The sequence below is a fragment of the Rhipicephalus microplus genome, unplaced genomic scaffold (genome assembly GCF_043290135.1).
Source record: "Rhipicephalus microplus isolate Deutch F79 unplaced genomic scaffold, USDA_Rmic scaffold_65, whole genome shotgun sequence".
NCBI lineage: Eukaryota > Metazoa > Arthropoda > Arachnida > Ixodida > Ixodidae > Rhipicephalus > Rhipicephalus microplus.
The window spans coordinates 388,201-405,103 of record NW_027464638.1 but is presented as its reverse complement, the minus strand read 5'-3'; the positions used below and the strand labels follow the sequence as shown (position 1 = coordinate 405,103).

Genomic DNA, 16,903 nt, shown 5'->3' with positions numbered 1-16,903 from the left:
TTTGGCGCATCTCTGAGAGTGCTAACCCGGAACTAATCAGGATAGGCTCAGTCGCAAAGTCTCATGCCTACAAGTGGCGCCAAGCTAGGCAGGTCGATTAAAACACCATGCTGAAGAGCCGATCACGTAGCAGTATTATCCTACGGGCAGTTAAACTCGGTGGCTGATTTTTTTATTAACGTACGGTCCGTACCCGCGCAAAATGTTTAGTTTTTTTGTTAACTACGGCTGTTAGAACTTTCCATAGCACATGCCACGGTGTCCCACAAGACGGAGTGCTTAGTGCTATCCTTTCTTCATAAATGTTGGTGGGACTACCACAGGCCTTCATACGAACGGGAACACGTGGTTCAGCGCATCTGTAGTGACGCATCCCTGCAGTTTCGTGACAGGCTCCAAGGGGACGTGACCTTGACGTCATGGTACTTGAATCATGACCGGAGTATTCAGACAGAAGAGTGTACGTTAATGGCACTTATACCCAGGTCAAGGGCGTAATGCCCAGTTTTGATACGTGGGATGTTTCCTATACAAAGCTCACTGATTACTAGGTCATCCAAGACGCCGATTTATTATGGAGTTTGATATGTGAAAAACCCTAAACCACAATTAGGAATCTGCTCAGATTTTCTATGAAAAAATATCAAGCCTTTAAGTGAAGGCCATGGTTGAGCGATACAGATATACAGACGACAATTTGTAATTCAATGCATTAAGAGTTATTTAAAGAGATGTAAGGAGCACCAGTCCAGGCGGCCCAAGTGTCGATATATGTAGACCTGTCTTTGTCGAAAGGCACCTCGTCATCCTTGTCTGGTTAGTTCTAAAGGGTTGCTTGTGGACAACAACTGGTGGCTCTACAGGTATCAGCCACCTGCAAAAAAAAAAAAAACTGGAGGGGGATTCACCATGCCATTTAACGCATGTTAGAAATGAGAGTGATCGCATGGGAAGTGGCAGCAAAATACAGCAAGGATATTCGTAAAAAGGCAATGCTCACCTCCTTTCAAAGTATCTTCTGTTGACGGCATATACTGGCAGCGCCACCACGTGTCTTCAAACACTGTCCCTTTAAGACTAAGTAGAGTTTGAATGTGGCAGCGCTTGTCTGTGTCTCCTTTTTTGTGTCCCCGTGTAGAGTATTGCGCTGTTCGTCCTTCCTTTAGGACTATCCGGCCAATTATGACGAGTCCCTCTTTCACAAAGATAGGTCCACCTATAGTGACACGTCGGTTATATGAAGCCGAAAGCTTCTTACATCGCATTAAGCAACATTTCAGCACATTGAATGGGAAATCATTGTACAGGGGTGTCGCCTGTATTAACGCATCAACAATGGTCTTGTTTTCTTCAAGGCTGCAAGTGTAGCCAGGAAAAAAGTCGCAGCTTTGCCGCAAAGGTGAAGCAATGAATGCAGTAGCAACAAACTGGAAAGTCATGCGCAGAATGACAAGCAGATATAAAAGTGCCCCTCGTTTGTCAAGCACAAATAAAGCACAAAACGTACTCACAGGTACAGATGAACACGAATAAGCGTCTTAATTGTTACTTTGCTGTGTCTGAAAAGCGCGCTCTTTTCGCAAAGATTGTGCAACGATTGCAGTGACCATTGTGTGCCCGGTAACTACAACAGAATCGTTCTACACCAAAAAGCCAGCTAAGAAGTACGGTCCTCCCTACTTCGAGACTACAGCGCACGACTGAGCGTCCACCACCTCCTCACTGCGGGACAAAAAAAGACGCGTAAGAGATGAGAGCGCGCACCTCCGCGTCGGGATGATGTGGCGACGCGCGCTCAATGCACTATCTTGCTGGTTATGCTTACAGCACGATAGTTCTCCCCTCCCCCCAATTCCCATCACCATCGGTAAGTGGTAGTTATGAATAGTTTGTCGTCTGTACGTTCAGGCGCGTGCTTCTCCGTGGCTCAGTAGTTAACGCCTCGCACTCATGTTTCAGAGGTCCGAATTTCGATTCCGCGCGCCAGTCTTTTTTTGTAGATTTTTTTCTTTCTTGCGTTTTCGTATATATAAATACGTATGCATATACGGTGAGTGGTGGCGACGGCGACGTCGAGGCCGGCGGGAAAGTCTAGCCAAGAATGTCATTTAATTGCTATCGCAATAAAAACAAGATCGCTTGTCGAAGTTCGATGCAAGCTGACAGATGGAAACAAAGCGTGGAACAGCCCACCGTGTTTTCATTTGTCCGCTCAAATCTTTAAAATTTTGTGATACTGCTTGCCTCTCTCGTCTCCGTCTGATGCAAAAAAAAAAACAACCATTGTACCTTTAACACCATGCAAAGCTACACTTTAATACATCCTCAGGTCACAACCATTGCACTAAATGTCATTGATATAGAGAGCCTCCAATATCTTAATTATTAGTTGCATGTTGATGAGTTCAGAGCACAACCTCCCCAGTTCACTGACATTCTTGACCGTTACCTAGCTTTTTTTTCTTTTTTTCCCTGAAAAGACCACAGCCTATATTTCAAGAACCATCAGTATTTATTAACATTTGTTTTCCTTGACACACTCCACAAGATTGTCATATATTTTCTTGTGCAACGAAGTCATAATAGGAAATACAAAGCAGATCAGGATATTGTAAATACGAGATGTTGAGGAAGGCGGTTTGACTCGGTGGCCGAATGTTCTTTTTATACGACGTATGAAGCGATTTGTGTAAACCATTTTTTGGTTCTAACTATGGTTGTTTGACCTGCTGAATCATCTGCATCTGATCACAGCCGAATTAAGTTTCGAGCGTCGCATATGAGAACGTTCATAGGATCAGAAATTCACCACACTTGATGAGGCCTGATTGGTGCATATTTAGAACATAGGGTAAAAAAGTGTAACAAAAATCAAGCAGTGGATGCAAAAGGAACGTTTTCAATTCCCATATTCACTTCACAGTGCTAGATCATGGTCAGTATGTGCCCTTCAAGCATACTCTTTGTCTCCCCAAGTACAACAGTGACATCTAAGTTTCAAACAGTGCGTATAGATCAAGGACACTAAGGGAACGAACCTTGTTCTATTTTTTTGTTTATTTGCTTGTTCGTTCCTATGGTGTTCTTTTTATTCGCTTCTCGATCCTTGTTCTAAACAGTTTAATGTATACCTACGTGTCGGTGTTATACTTCGGTGAAACCAGAAGGTTATACTTAAGGAACAAATAGTTAAAATAATGTAGCCTAGTGACATAATAACATGTGTAAACTTTCATCACATATGAATTCATTGCACGCAGCTTAACAATATCGTAAAACTACCGCCTGTTACATGGCCGCGATCATGCGTAGCCCTGTAACAGCGAATAATAATCCGTCGCGATCCTATTGTAATGGCCGACGCACGGTATACTGCTACGTTTACAGCTTCTCCCCACTTTTAAACGTATTATACTAAACAAAGCGCTGTAATTGTCTCAGGAAATGTCTCTCCACTAATGGTAAAATACCTCTTGCTGTTGAAAATTTGTCTACGACGGCTCTTAATTGCCATGCCCATGTGTGCGTTTGTGGCATAAAACCATACAATTTCGCATCATGCAATAAAATACTATTGTATCGCTCCGCACTTTTTCTATTTATTTACATGTATATGTATCATAACAACTGGTTGATAAGAAGTGAAATACCAATAAAATGTCACAATAATGCTCACAACATACGAACCCTCAATACTTGGGTTGGATAAAGATGTATTCTTCCTTGCCGAAGTCAGGTCTAAAGCTTTCAAAAGGCACTGGTTAGCACAGGCAGTGCTCTGACAGGTACAGAAAGAACACACGAGAAGCCTTGCAGGCAGTTTTACTAGAACAATGTGGTAAATATTAAGCTAGATGGTTTATATGCGTGGTCAAATCCGCACATCTGTCGTCATTTCCATGTCCATTACGGCACTCCAACCCAACAACTTGTCTTCCAAGTGATGTGGGTGCTGCAGCGGTCATCGGTTCCATCATACGGTCACAATTTGCCTTGTCTTTCACACAGTGCTTACGCTGTTTGTCTCCTGCATTAGCCTGCGTAGTTGTCACGGTTACGCGGCATGGCTGGTGCCCTTCGATTGCCCGTGACGCTGCCGAATGCAAAATACTCGCACAACAAAGAGCTTAGATTGGCGCAGCCGCGATCGAGCGTGCCATGGTGACCTCCACGATGGCTTTTATTTACTTCGAAGCAGTCCACGCTCCATGGACGGCATTCCAGTCCCTTTGGGTGCCGCTCGACGGTATGTTAAACTTCCTCCCTTCCCGTGTTGTTCAAGCTTATTCTAAATGCGCGCGAAGGCGAGCCCTTGTTGACCCGGCCGCTCTGCAGTTCCCATCCTGTCGTCTTCCTCATCGCTTCTGCCGCGTATTTTGCCTTTTCTATCGATGCGAGTGCCGCATAATCTGCGCTCAACGGAGCGTGTACGACGATGCACTGTTCCGAGTCGGAGATCCGATGACGCAGACAATTCGACACCGGAGGCCCGCTTGAGCGGTCTGCTGTGCCTGTCGGCAGGTCGTTAAGTTATAGCCGCCCGCGTGCGCTGACATTAGCTACTCTATAAGTATAGTGCGTCCACGCAGCTCAAAGCACTTGCTGACCAAGTGCGTGTTGCTTAGGCAACGTAAAATAGGACATGTCAGCTTGCTCGTCAGGCCGACGAGCTGGACGGAAGCCCTAAGAAGGTATCACTCGGCGTACGAAGAGCGAGGGTGGTGTGTAAGTGCTAAATAGTAAGCCCAATTAGCATGACTGGGAGCAACAGGCTTCGCTTTCTTGGCTACATCGTCGCCCACCTTGTTGCTACTGTCGAAGGGGCCCACGAGACCACAAACGTCGTGACGGGAGTACCAACGGCCACTGCGGCAACAACGCGCAGCTTCGAAGCCGATGTGGACGAAGCCCTCAACCTGCTTTCTCGAAAGGCCCTACCGATGGTCTCGGAGCTGTTAACAAGCGGGGAACTCAGCCCTGCCTGTTCCTCTAGCCTCATCAAACTCTTCATTCACTTGAGGCTCAAGGAACCGTGGGCATTACGCAGTGAGTACACCTGTGGGCCAACGCCAAGTTTTGTCGTCACTAAAGCGAGCAGCAGCCAAAACTGTGATCTTCACTTCAATTATGATGTAAAAAATGTAATGCCTTGTTATGTTAATCACCTAAACAATCCTATCACCCTTTTAGGGGCGAAGCTCCTCATGGCGTGGCTTGTGCGTCCCTGAGTAGAACCTAACCACCAGTGGCACATACCCGAAATAGTGGTCCTTACGATTTTGACCTCCAAGGTGGTTCCGGTGAGAGATTTCTCCTGCGCGTTGTTGAACAATAAAAGATAGTGCTCAATGCACATGTTAATGGCTGCTAAGGGGGAATGAGAGACAGGAGCATTCGGCCTTTCGGTAACGCGCACGCTGCGATCCCCATTAGCAGCTATTGGCGTGTACATTGAGCACGATCTGACAAGAAAGGGTTGCTACGTTATACTCGATGGGTGTAACCTCCTTGGTTTTAGATAGGTTTAGCGAGTGTTGGGCCGCATAGCCATGAATACAGTGAACTAGTATATACCATGAACTCGAGGTGTTTAAAGGTGGGAAGTAAACCCGAAGCGCAAGCCGTAAAAAAGTGTGCATGTGCCACCTCCCGTTTAGTCCTTGAAATGTCCGCTGGATGGCGGTGCTTCTATATGGAGAATATATGATGAAAAGATGCGAGATGGTGGTACTTGGAGTGCTGAATAGATGGACGAACGGACTCACAGACAGATGCATGGATGGACGCATGAACGGACGCAGGCGCGGATGCATGGACGAACGCAGGGACGGACGCACGAACAGACGCACGCACGGACGGGTGAATGGACGCATGGACGCTTACACAGGCGTACGCAGGAACGGACGGAAGCAAGAACGAATGGACGGACGAATGCTTCGCCCCACTCCCCATCATTCACTCCGTGGATATGCTGCCATTTTTGTCGAGCTCAGCTGGATGTCTTGATTCAACAACAGAAGATTTTTTTCTCAGCCCTGATGACCTATTGCGGTTCTATGGCTGGTGATTTATTTAAAACAGCTGTCGTATAAGGAGCGTAACTTAATACAATCGTAAAGAACCTTCTCCACGCGTGTATGTCTAAGCACTCTTCGCACCTTTTCCATGTGATACAAGTTCTGATCAAATCGAAAAATCAATTCATAACACCTTTTGCTCCAAATATAATAATAATAATAATAATAATAATAATAATAATAATAATAATAATAATAATAATAATAATAATAATAATAATAATAATAATAATAATAATAATAATAATAATAATAATAATAATAATAAAAGATCAATTATTATTATTATTATTATTATTATTATTATTATTATTATTATTATTATTATTATTATTATTATTATTATTATTATGTTGTCTTTGATTAACCTACCCTCGGTCTTTAATTTGACTTCCGTCCGTTCTCTTCGACCGTGACCCCTCTAATTCTGTACTCGACTGGTCACATTTTAAAGGTGCGAACCATTTTTGCACAGTGCTCGGGCTTGCATCAGCCTCCATGAATGCCTTTACGAATATATGCTGCTAAACGTTCCTTATGACACGAAATTTCATCAATACAGTTTCATAAAATGAGACGTCATGGGCTGCCTTATGTTTAACGCGTTAGTGAATAGATGTACCTGTTTGCGGAAAATGACTACCTATGACTGCAAAATAATGGTGGACTGCCAAACAGCCCTTCTTGTTTTCTTGCAACCGTTGAAATGATAATAAATAATACATTTAGTGTGTGTATAGGCGTTTGTTTTCTGTTGAACGCAGCTTTTTTTTTAAATCACGTGATATGATTTTCGTATAGTTTAATGCCACTTAGATGATATGACATACGTAATACATTACAACCATTAAAATATTAACGTACTTTTCTGTAGTAGTTCAACACAGTGTGCAGTAACATCAGCTCATAAATGCAGGCTCATTGGGACAGCGGAGTGGCTATGAGAATATAATTTCATGATTTATTTGCATCTACCAATCACGGTTTGAGACTCGGAAGATGTCAATAATTTCCGGAAAACTGTTTATGTGATCTACCAAACATTCCATCCTATCATAGTTTGCTCATTGGTTTATTTGTACTCCTCTGGTAAATGTGTTGCAGTACCATAAATATCAATAGGTTTTGTACTCCTCAAAGAATCTCGCCATGTCACATAACATTGAACTCATCTGCAACAGCGGGCGTAGAAGACTAGGGCAAATACAACGTACATTTCATTCGGCCTCACCTCACACAAAACCTCTCATTTGTAAAACACTGCTTCATCGAATACTCCGACATGGATATGACGAACACGCAAAATATTAGGTACAACAAAATGGAATCTGTCCTGATGAAAGCTATGGGCTTCATTTATCGTTGCTACGACAGGTAAATTTCACGTCGTTTCCAACGTTTTAGTTTTCGCTTTGAATTTTCAAGGTTTCTTTTTTTATATTCTCCACGATTTATTATATTTATGTACTGCATCAAAACTGCTAAACCTATTTCCACCAAGCATCATCATGAATTGAATATGTCTTCTTTCATTCACCGCACCGATGAGTTTTAATACAGCTTCTAAGTTTTCATGAGTCACATATTTTGGTGCTGGTTGTGGCACTGCAATTCGTTGAAAACATGACGCTGTCAAATTTACAAAAATACAGGTAATTAAAACAGGCCAACAAAGGTGCACCAGTCAGATTCCTGTTTGCGCGCGGTATTATTTCATAACTGATATTCCCTCGATCGCGGGCTGCGTCAACAATCAGCCGTTTCTGATATAAAATTAGTAGCTTACGCTGAGGTCCCTTGTAACTTTACATTGTCACATTGTATTGTCACCTTTTATTGTTGCGTTTCATTGTTTTACGCATGCCTGTTTGTAGAAACAAAAGTATCTCACTGCTAAACACATGGGTGAAGCCCTGATCATCGGCATAGAGGAGTGAGTGAGTGAGGGAGTGAGTGAAGCAACTTTATTTGGCCCAGAGTAGGATAGTGTTTAAATAGTTAAAAGAGAGCATTACACAATGCATTTAATTAAATAAATTGGGGGATCTTTAAGCTTCGACTTTACTAGTTAAATGCAATAGAGATATCCGGTCTCTAGTGCGTACTTCAACCACTTAGTGCATACTTTTTTTCATCATAAGATATTACTCGATATATTTAAATTGTGCATTTCTAAAATGTAACCAATAAAGTTGAAACTGGCTTGTGCCACTTAAGCTTTCGCATATGGCTGTATTCTGTATAACATGTAGCGCGCTTTAAACCACGAGCAAGTGTGCGCGTGAAATGTTCTTGAACTTGCTATATATGCACCCACTACGTTGTGTTAATACGCGCAGCAACATCGGTGCCTTTTGTAAAGAGTGGCCAACCTTAAAACATGAAGTTGTTATGGTAATCACATGCTCTGACTGCCGAGGGCAATGCACGCTTGTACCCTAAAATATTACTTCGATAGTACTTGTTGTATTGTACAAGACAGGTGTGTTTGTAAAGCATGAACGTTATTTTTAGCGCATTTCTGAGCAAAGTAAGTTATTTTCAGAGTATTTCCAAGTAAACACGTGGCTGTGAGATAGAACACCTGCTTACCACACCAACGACCTGGGCCCGATCCTCACTCAGACCCGGAAAGTTTACTTATTTATTTAATTTGCACTTTCTTCAATTTTTCGATCATGGACAACATCATTACTTTTCGCTCACAACCAACTACTCCCATACCGACGCCGTATATCTGCGAAAAGGGCTATTTAACGCTATCGCGTTAAAATTATAGGTCAGGTGGGTACACGCTAAGCTTTTCTTGCTGCTATTTCCATTGTAGGGGAACGTCTACTAAATTTTTTTACAGCTGTGGAGAACTCTGCAATTGCTTTATCGGGTAAAACTAATCCTTTGTACTTCATCGTCATCACTTCTTATTCTTATCAGTCGTTGAATTCTTTAATATAATGCTAAGTATAAAGAGTCATGTTATGTGCATCTTGTCTTGTTTTGCATTTTTGCATTTATTTTTGTGTCTGCTTCTCCACACTCCAGTCATAGTCCCTCTAAAAGGCAGCATGTTGAAATAAGTAAAACCGATAAATATATCTAACCAGCGAAAGTACCTTATACAGACTTAATGAAGAGCTTGGGAAGTGCCACTGGCTTTTATTGTGATTAGTGCCACTCATCGCTTCCAATGAAACGCTTGTGGCACAGTGATAGCTATCCGATTATTGCAAAGTATGCGAATGCGAACCAGAGCAATGGGCCACACCTTTGTTGTGTGTATGCGCGAAAATTTTAAATCGAAATATTCGTGGAGTGTAAAGTAAGGAACAAGCAGAGAACTGTGCAAGCATGGGCCTCAGTATCTCCGATAAAAACCGGAATACGGCATTAATCAGGCCATGCGATGATGTCTCTACGCCTAGTCGAGTCTGTTCTGGTTATGTTGATTAGCGCGTCCTATGTGGTGCTACATGATGTGACTCTCATATGTCAATTTTGCAGTTAAAAGTCCATCGTTTCCCTTTTACGTCGCTAACTTGTTTCTGTAAGCTTGTTGCGCTATTGGGAAACGGATTTGATAAATAATAAACCGTGACTACCCACGCGTTTCTACAGTGGTGACCGCCAATGGCTTGGTTCCGACCAACCTGCTCGAGGGCAGCCTGGTGAGCTTAGGCGGCTACGAGCAGTGCCTCAAGACTCGTGTTCACGACTACCAGGGTGAGGTACTATTGAAGGGCCGCTACTGCACGCTGTTCGCCCAAATGCCCAAGGATGCGATGCGGGACATCGTGAAGCGCTTCCACGCTGCCGGCATGCTACGCGTGAGTTCAACTCCATAGGTGAATGTGAATAATGTAAATTGGAGCAAACGGTAAAAAGGACCTTTTCAAAAGAGATCTGCGTTGAAACTTAGCATGTATTGTAAAATAAGTGTTTCGACTCAGGATAAACCCGCCAGCACAAGTAATAGTAAATGAAGTACTTGGGCAGAAGCAAACATGACTCAGTTAATTTGTTCAGGTGTTAGTGGTCTGTACTCTAGCTGCTTCAAGCTTCGGTATCTCGCATGAGGGGGAAAAAGTGACATTGAGCATATATCGTGACATAATGGTAGGAATCAACCTTAGGAAGTTTACGTAGAAACTGCAACGTCCTCGCAGCTTTTACCATCAGTCGAATTTGGCTGAAGTGCACAAAACAAGTGGAGAATTACGGGAGGAGCACATAGGCAAAACACCTTTTGTGGCATCGTGATAAGGCTTACGAAACATGAGGTTATACAGTTTCAATCCTAGAAATAAAAATGGTAGAGAAGGAAAAGCAGGGAGCTAGGTTCACCAGACCAAGACGACTTACTACCCTTCATGGGTGAACGCGAAAGGTGAGTTTGAAAAAGGTAGAAGAAAGTGTGAAAAGACAGAGCAAGAGAAAGTGTGTGTCGAATATGCTCTCGACGGATGACCAGTGCCAACACAATAACACTCTGCGAGTCATACACCTCAAACAGACCTCATTTAGCAAAGTCAATAATAATAAAATTTAGGGTTTTACGTTCCAAAACTATAACTTGCTTATGAGAGACGCCATAGTAGAGGGCTCCGGAAATTTCGACAACCTGGATGTTCTCTAACGTGCACTAACGACGCACTGAACATGGGCGTCCAGCATTTCATCTCCATCGAAATGCGATGGCCACAGATGGAATTGAACCCACGACATTCGGATGAGCAGTCGAGAACCATGACCACTTTGCCCCCAAGGCGGACCTCATTACCGAAATGAAGTTGTTTAAATAAACAAACCATGCCAAAATAAATACGGCTACTTCAATCGTACGCGATGCTAGGAGTTTATTTAATGGTACCCGCTTTTAAATATTTGTAATGCAAGATGATATTGTCGCTTGCGAGAAGTACTGGGATCGACACCCAGCACCACCACCAGTGTCGCGGTTCAACGTAAGCAGATCACAGAGATGTTGCGTCCGAGAACCGACGGCGTGTGTTTTTATGCAGGAGTCAAGAGCAAGAGACCTAACGAAAGCACGTCGTCTCCTTTTGTGTCCCTTTTCACGAGACTGTTGGCGCACACATCGCCTTCGTTCTCTGTCTGTTTCGAGCGCGGCAATATATATATATATATATATATATATATATATATATATATATATATATATATATATATATATATATATATATATATATACAAATAGTCAAGCAGATGGCTCCGTGAGAAGTCACAACGTAGTTTATTTTTTTCGACGTTTCAGCCTTCTTCAGGAATTATTGATTTGATTGATTTGTGGGGTTTAACGTCCCAAAACCACCATTTGATTATTAGAAACGCCGTAGTGGAGGGCCCCGGAAATTTCTACCACCTGGGGTTCTTTAACGTGCACCCAAATCTGAGCACACGGGCCTACAACATTTCCGCCTCCATCGCAAATGCAGGCGCCGCAGCCGGGATTTCAACCCGCGACCTGCGGGTCAGCAGACGAGTACCTTAGCCACTAGACCACCGTTGTGGGGCTTCATCAGGAATTAGTGTACAGTTTGTTGGTGCTTAGCTTTATACAATCAAAAATGAGAGGGTACGCGAAAAAAAAAGAAAGAAAGAAAGAAAGAAGGAAAGGAAGAAAGAAAGAAAAGGCAACGAGAACATGATGTAGATCCCACCCCCTCACTGGCGCCCCCTTGTACTTTTTTTTTCCACGATCCCCTTTAAGTTGTCCGCGCACAGGATATGCAGACCACGGACATCTTAAAGGTGATCGTCGAAAAAAAAAAGGAGTGGAAGGGGGCGGACGGGGGAGTGGGTTTTACATCATGTTCTCGTTGGCTTTTTTTCTTTCTTTCTATTTTTTGCGCACCCTCTCTAATTTAGGATTCTATAAAGCTGACAACCAACAAACTGTACCCTCATTCCTGAAGAAGGCCAGACTCTGGCTGAAAAGTCGAACTAAACCACGTTTTGACTGCTCATGGAGGATCTACTTGAGAATATATATATATATATATATATATATATATATATATATATATATATATGGCACAACGGGAGCGTTTTCAACAAGGATAAATATATTTATTTCCCAACAGTTTCGGGAGGGGTCCTCCCTTCACCAGGGGATGAATTATACTAACATGAACTTCCAAACTTCGTTGCTGCCGCGTCCCCTCGCCCTGAAAGATGTTTGCGAAAGTGAGAGCGAACTAAAAAAAAAGAAAGAAAGAAAAAAAGAAAGAAAAAAGAAGGAAAAACGAAAAGAAAAAAAAAAGAAAAAAGTAGAAAAGAGGAAGAACCACTGTCAACACTGAGAACGAAACCAAATGTCCGTGTACGTCCACATCCGGTTCTTATTCCATGCTGGTGACTTCTCGACGTTTGTCGGGCCACCCAAGATTGTCGCCGCGGTAGCGGGAGGGGTCCGTGACGGCGTGCGTGAGGAAAGGATTTCCCCTTAATGGGTCGGTCGACTTTTTACCTTTCATCTTCGTCCGTTTCCCTTCAATGGTCATCAAGTGGTAGGCGAACATAAACGCTTTGTATGTGCATGTGAAAAACAAGAAATAAAGAAAAAAAGAAGAAAAACGAAAAAAAACAAGAAAGCACAGTGTACACGTACGAGTCAGTCAGAAAAAACAAGCATGGTCTCCAGCTATCAATCTTTGTCACCAATTTCCTCCTGGCTTACTTCTCGGAGGCAGGAGAGTCTTCCGGGCTCCTCGTTGATGCCGGCTACTAATGTTCAAAATTTGAAAATAAAGTATGCCTCACGCTGTTCGTGCTCGTGCCTGTTTGAGAAACCGGACTGCAAAAGAGTTACGCTGATATTTTCAAAACTGTGGTTTGGTAGGCGCAGATGTCTAGATAAAGGTAGCTTCGGCAGTGAAGTGGCGTGGTTCCGGTGATTATTGAACCACAGCCGAAATGGCGTGTCTGTTTGGCCGATATATTCTTGTCCGCAGATGTTGCAATGTAGCATGTATATTACGTTACTGGAGTCACAATTAAGGCTTTCAGTTATGCAGAATTTGAAATCCGAGAAGTTCGCTTTGGATTGACGTGTTGTGACCATCTGTGGGCACACCTTGCATCGAGCTTTTCCGCAGGGATGGAACCCTGATTGAATTTTGGGACGTTTGTTTTTGCTCTGACAATAATGTCCTTCAGATTTTTATCCCTGTGGTACACCACGCGAGGTGGCCTCGCGAAAATAGAAGTTAGTCGTTTGCTTTGCCTGATTATGTTGAAATGGCGGGAAAGTATGTTGTTGATTCGTGGCGCTGATGAGGAGTAAGTTAGTACTAGGTTCGTTTAGGAAGTCGTTTTAGATACTCTGTTTGGTCTCTTAGCTATATCATTCCTGTTCACGTTGCGAGCACGTAGTATGGTATCGTCAATAATGTCTTCCGGATAATTCCGGTATGAAAAATATCGGCCATATCGAAACAACATATTAAAGTCAGAACGAAGGGCACTCGATGAACTACGAAAAAACACTGAAATTACCATCAAACCGGCTGCTAAAGGGGCTGCATAGTAATTCTAAACACGTCGGACTACTTAAAGGAAGGGGAACGACAACTATCAGACACAAAATTCTAAAAAGAACTTCCAACGGACCCGACTCCCGAATTTGAAAGGCAGATAAAAATAACCCTAAATAATCTCCGCCGGGATGAGAAAATTACCGGCAAAATGTTAAAAGCAATGTTACCGGCCCATTCTGTTCCCGGTCGATTCTATTTGCTCCACAATATACACAAGGCAGGCAATCCGGGACGTCCGATAGTATCCAGTAACAGCACATCAACAGAAAATATATAAGAATTCATCAATTCCTTAATAAAAAAACACCCCCCAAATTTTCCCTATAACGTAAAGGACACAAACCACTTCATCTGCGAAACCTCAAGTCTCAACATACCAGGCGGTTGTTTTCTGGTGACCATGAACTTCTGCTCACTGTACACCAACATACCCCACCAGGACGTAATAGCGGCTATGGTTTCTGAATATGTAAAATCTGACTCATCAACTAATGTAAGTGGCGAGGTACTGTTTACACTTTTTGAACTTGTACTAAATTATAATCATTTTGAGTTAAATGGCAAGCATTTCCTTAAGATCAGTAGCACTGCAATGGGCACGAAAATGGCCCCAAACTTCGCCAGCACCTTTATGGCTTCACTTGAAATCCCATTCATTGAGGGACACACCTTGAAATCTTTTTACTACAGAAGATACTTAGACGATATTTTTATGATATGGAACCACGATGAGGGAAGTCTTTTCCGCTTCATAGAGCATTTTAACAAGTGCCACCCGTCATATAAATTCACGCACAAAATTTCCAAAACTAGCATTAACTTCTTGGACGTCACTGTCACGGTCAAAAATGACAACTTCTCAACAAACCTTTACAAAAAGCCTACAGACCGTCAATCGTACCTACATTTCAACAGCAGCCACCCAAAGCATTGTAAAACGGGCATACCATATTCTCTGGCCTACCGGTACCGAAGGGTATGCACCGATATGCGGGAATTCGACAGCGACGCAGAACACCTTAAGCATTCCTTATTGAGACAAAATTATCCGGAAGACATTATTGACGATGCCATATTACGTGCTCGCAACGTGAACAGGAATGATATAGTTAAGGGACCAAACAGAGTATCTAAAACGACTTCCCAAACGAACCTTGTACAAACTTACTCCTCATCAGCGCCACGAATCAACAACATACTTTCCCGCCATTTCAACATAATCAGGCAAAGCAAACGACTAACTTCTATTTTTGTCAAGCCAGCTCACGTGGTGTACCGCAGGGATAAAAATCTGAAGGACATTCCTGTCAGAGCAAAAACAAACGTCTTAAAGTTCAGTCAGGGTGCCATCCCTGCGGAAAAGCTCGATGCAAGGTATGCCCACAGATGATCACAACACGTGAATCCAAAGCGAACTTCTGGGATTTCAAATTCTGCATAACTGAAACCCTTAATTGTGACTCCAGTAACGTAATATACATGCTACATTGCAATATCTGCGGACAAGAATATATCGGCCAAACAGACACCCCATTTCGGCTGCGGTTCCATAATCACCGGTACCACGCCACTTCACTGCCGAAGCTACCTTTATCTAGACATCTGCGCCTGCCAAACCACAGTTTTGAAAATATCAGCGTAACTCTTTTGCAGTCCGCAGTCCGGTTTCTCAAACAGGCGCGAGCGCGAACAGTGTGAGGCATATTTTATTTTCAAATTTCGAACATTAGTAGCCGGCATCAACGAGGACCCCGGAAGACTCTCCTGCCTCCGAGAAGTAAGCCAGGAGGAAATTGGTGACAAAGATTGATAGCTGGAGACCATGCTTGTTTTTTCTGACTGACTCGTACGTGTACACTGTCCTGTCTTGTTTTTTTGTTTTTCTTCTTTTTTTTTCTTTTTTTCTTTTTTTCACATGCACATACAAAGTGTTTATGTTCGCCTACCACTTGATGACCATTGAAGGGAAACGGACGAAGATGAAAAGTAAAGAGCCGACCGACCCATTAAGGGGAAACCCTTTCCTTACGCACACCGTCCCGGGCCCCTACCGCCACCGTGGCGACAATCTTGTGTGGCCCGACACACGTCGAGAACTGACCAGCACGGCATAATAACCGGATGTGGACGTACACGGACATTTGGTTTCGTTCTCAGTGTTGACAGGGGTTCTTCCTATTGTCTACTTTCTTTGTTTTTTCTTTTTTTCTTTTCGTCTTTTTTCTTTTCGTCTTTTTTCTTCTCTTTTTTTGCTTTCTTTCTTTCTTTCTTTCTTTTTTTAGTTCTCTGTCACTCTCGCAAACATCTTTCAAGGCAAGAGGGACGCGGCAGCAACGAAGTGTGGAAGTTCATGTTAGTATAACTCATCCCCTGATGAAGGGAGGACCCCTCCCGAAACTGTTGGGAAATAAAGATATTTATCCTTGTTGACAACGCTCCCGTTGTGCCATATCGCATACCTTCACGAAGACTAACTGGCCCATTAAATTATTACTCCCACTATATATATATATATATATATATATATATATATATATATATATATATATATATATATATATATATATATATATATATATATATATATATATATATATATATAAGGGAAAGAAGTGTACACCTAAGGGCTCGTTTTTCCGTGTTTTGACTCAATATTATTGAGATCTAACAGACATTAATGCTCACGGCTGGTTATTTTTTCATCCACTTTTCTTTATTCTATATATCAATGTATATATATATATATATATATATATATATATATATATATATATATATATATATATATATATATATATATATATATATATATATATATATATATATATATATATATTCGTCTAAATATATAGTTTCGAACTTTATATCTAAAATTTATACGGAAGTGACAAACCCGCTCGCACGTCAATAAGCACGACGATCCTAGTGCTCCCTAACGGTCCGCGTACCAACGACACGTTTCTTTCGTACCGGTTCATGACCGTGATAAGCAGTCGCAGCGGTTTTCGTTTTTGTGGCCGATAGCAAAACGTGTTCATCGTAAAGCCACCACCATCGTTGCAGCCCTGCCGAGACAGCACAATGGGGCAAATGCGATGGTCGTTCGTAGGCGGAACGTTAGGGAGCACTGGAAGCATTGTGCGCACTGGCGCACGAGCGGGTCTGTCACGTAGTATTTTTTTGTATTTCGCGAGCATTAATATTTAGCAGAAGAACGCTAATACTTAACAGATATAAAATTCAAAACTATATATTTGGACGTTTTGAAAA

General features: G+C 42.5%; 2 protein-coding genes across 2 annotated transcripts; one reads left to right on the top strand and one right to left on the bottom strand.

The window, feature by feature from the left end:
- Positions 1–574: 574 nt before the first annotated feature.
- On the bottom strand, positions 575–4,219 carry LOC142790026 (uncharacterized). The gene is made up of 5 exons (XM_075885045.1): positions 4,189–4,219; positions 3,911–4,093; positions 3,688–3,825; positions 1,001–1,216; positions 575–874 (listed from the first exon to the last, which is right to left on the bottom strand). Exons 1-5 carry the CDS (start codon positions 4,217–4,219, stop codon positions 867–869), a joined length of 576 nt encoding a protein of 191 aa, XP_075741160.1. The 3' UTR covers positions 575–866.
- Positions 4,220–4,619: 400 nt separating this feature from the next.
- Positions 4,620–9,919, top strand: LOC142790025 (uncharacterized). The gene is made up of 2 exons (XM_075885044.1): positions 4,620–5,046; positions 9,693–9,919. The coding sequence occupies exons 1-2, from the start codon at positions 4,755–4,757 to the stop codon at positions 9,917–9,919; spliced, it is 519 nt and encodes a 172-aa protein (XP_075741159.1). The 5' UTR covers positions 4,620–4,754.
- The last annotated feature ends 6,984 nt before the right edge of the window (positions 9,920–16,903 follow it).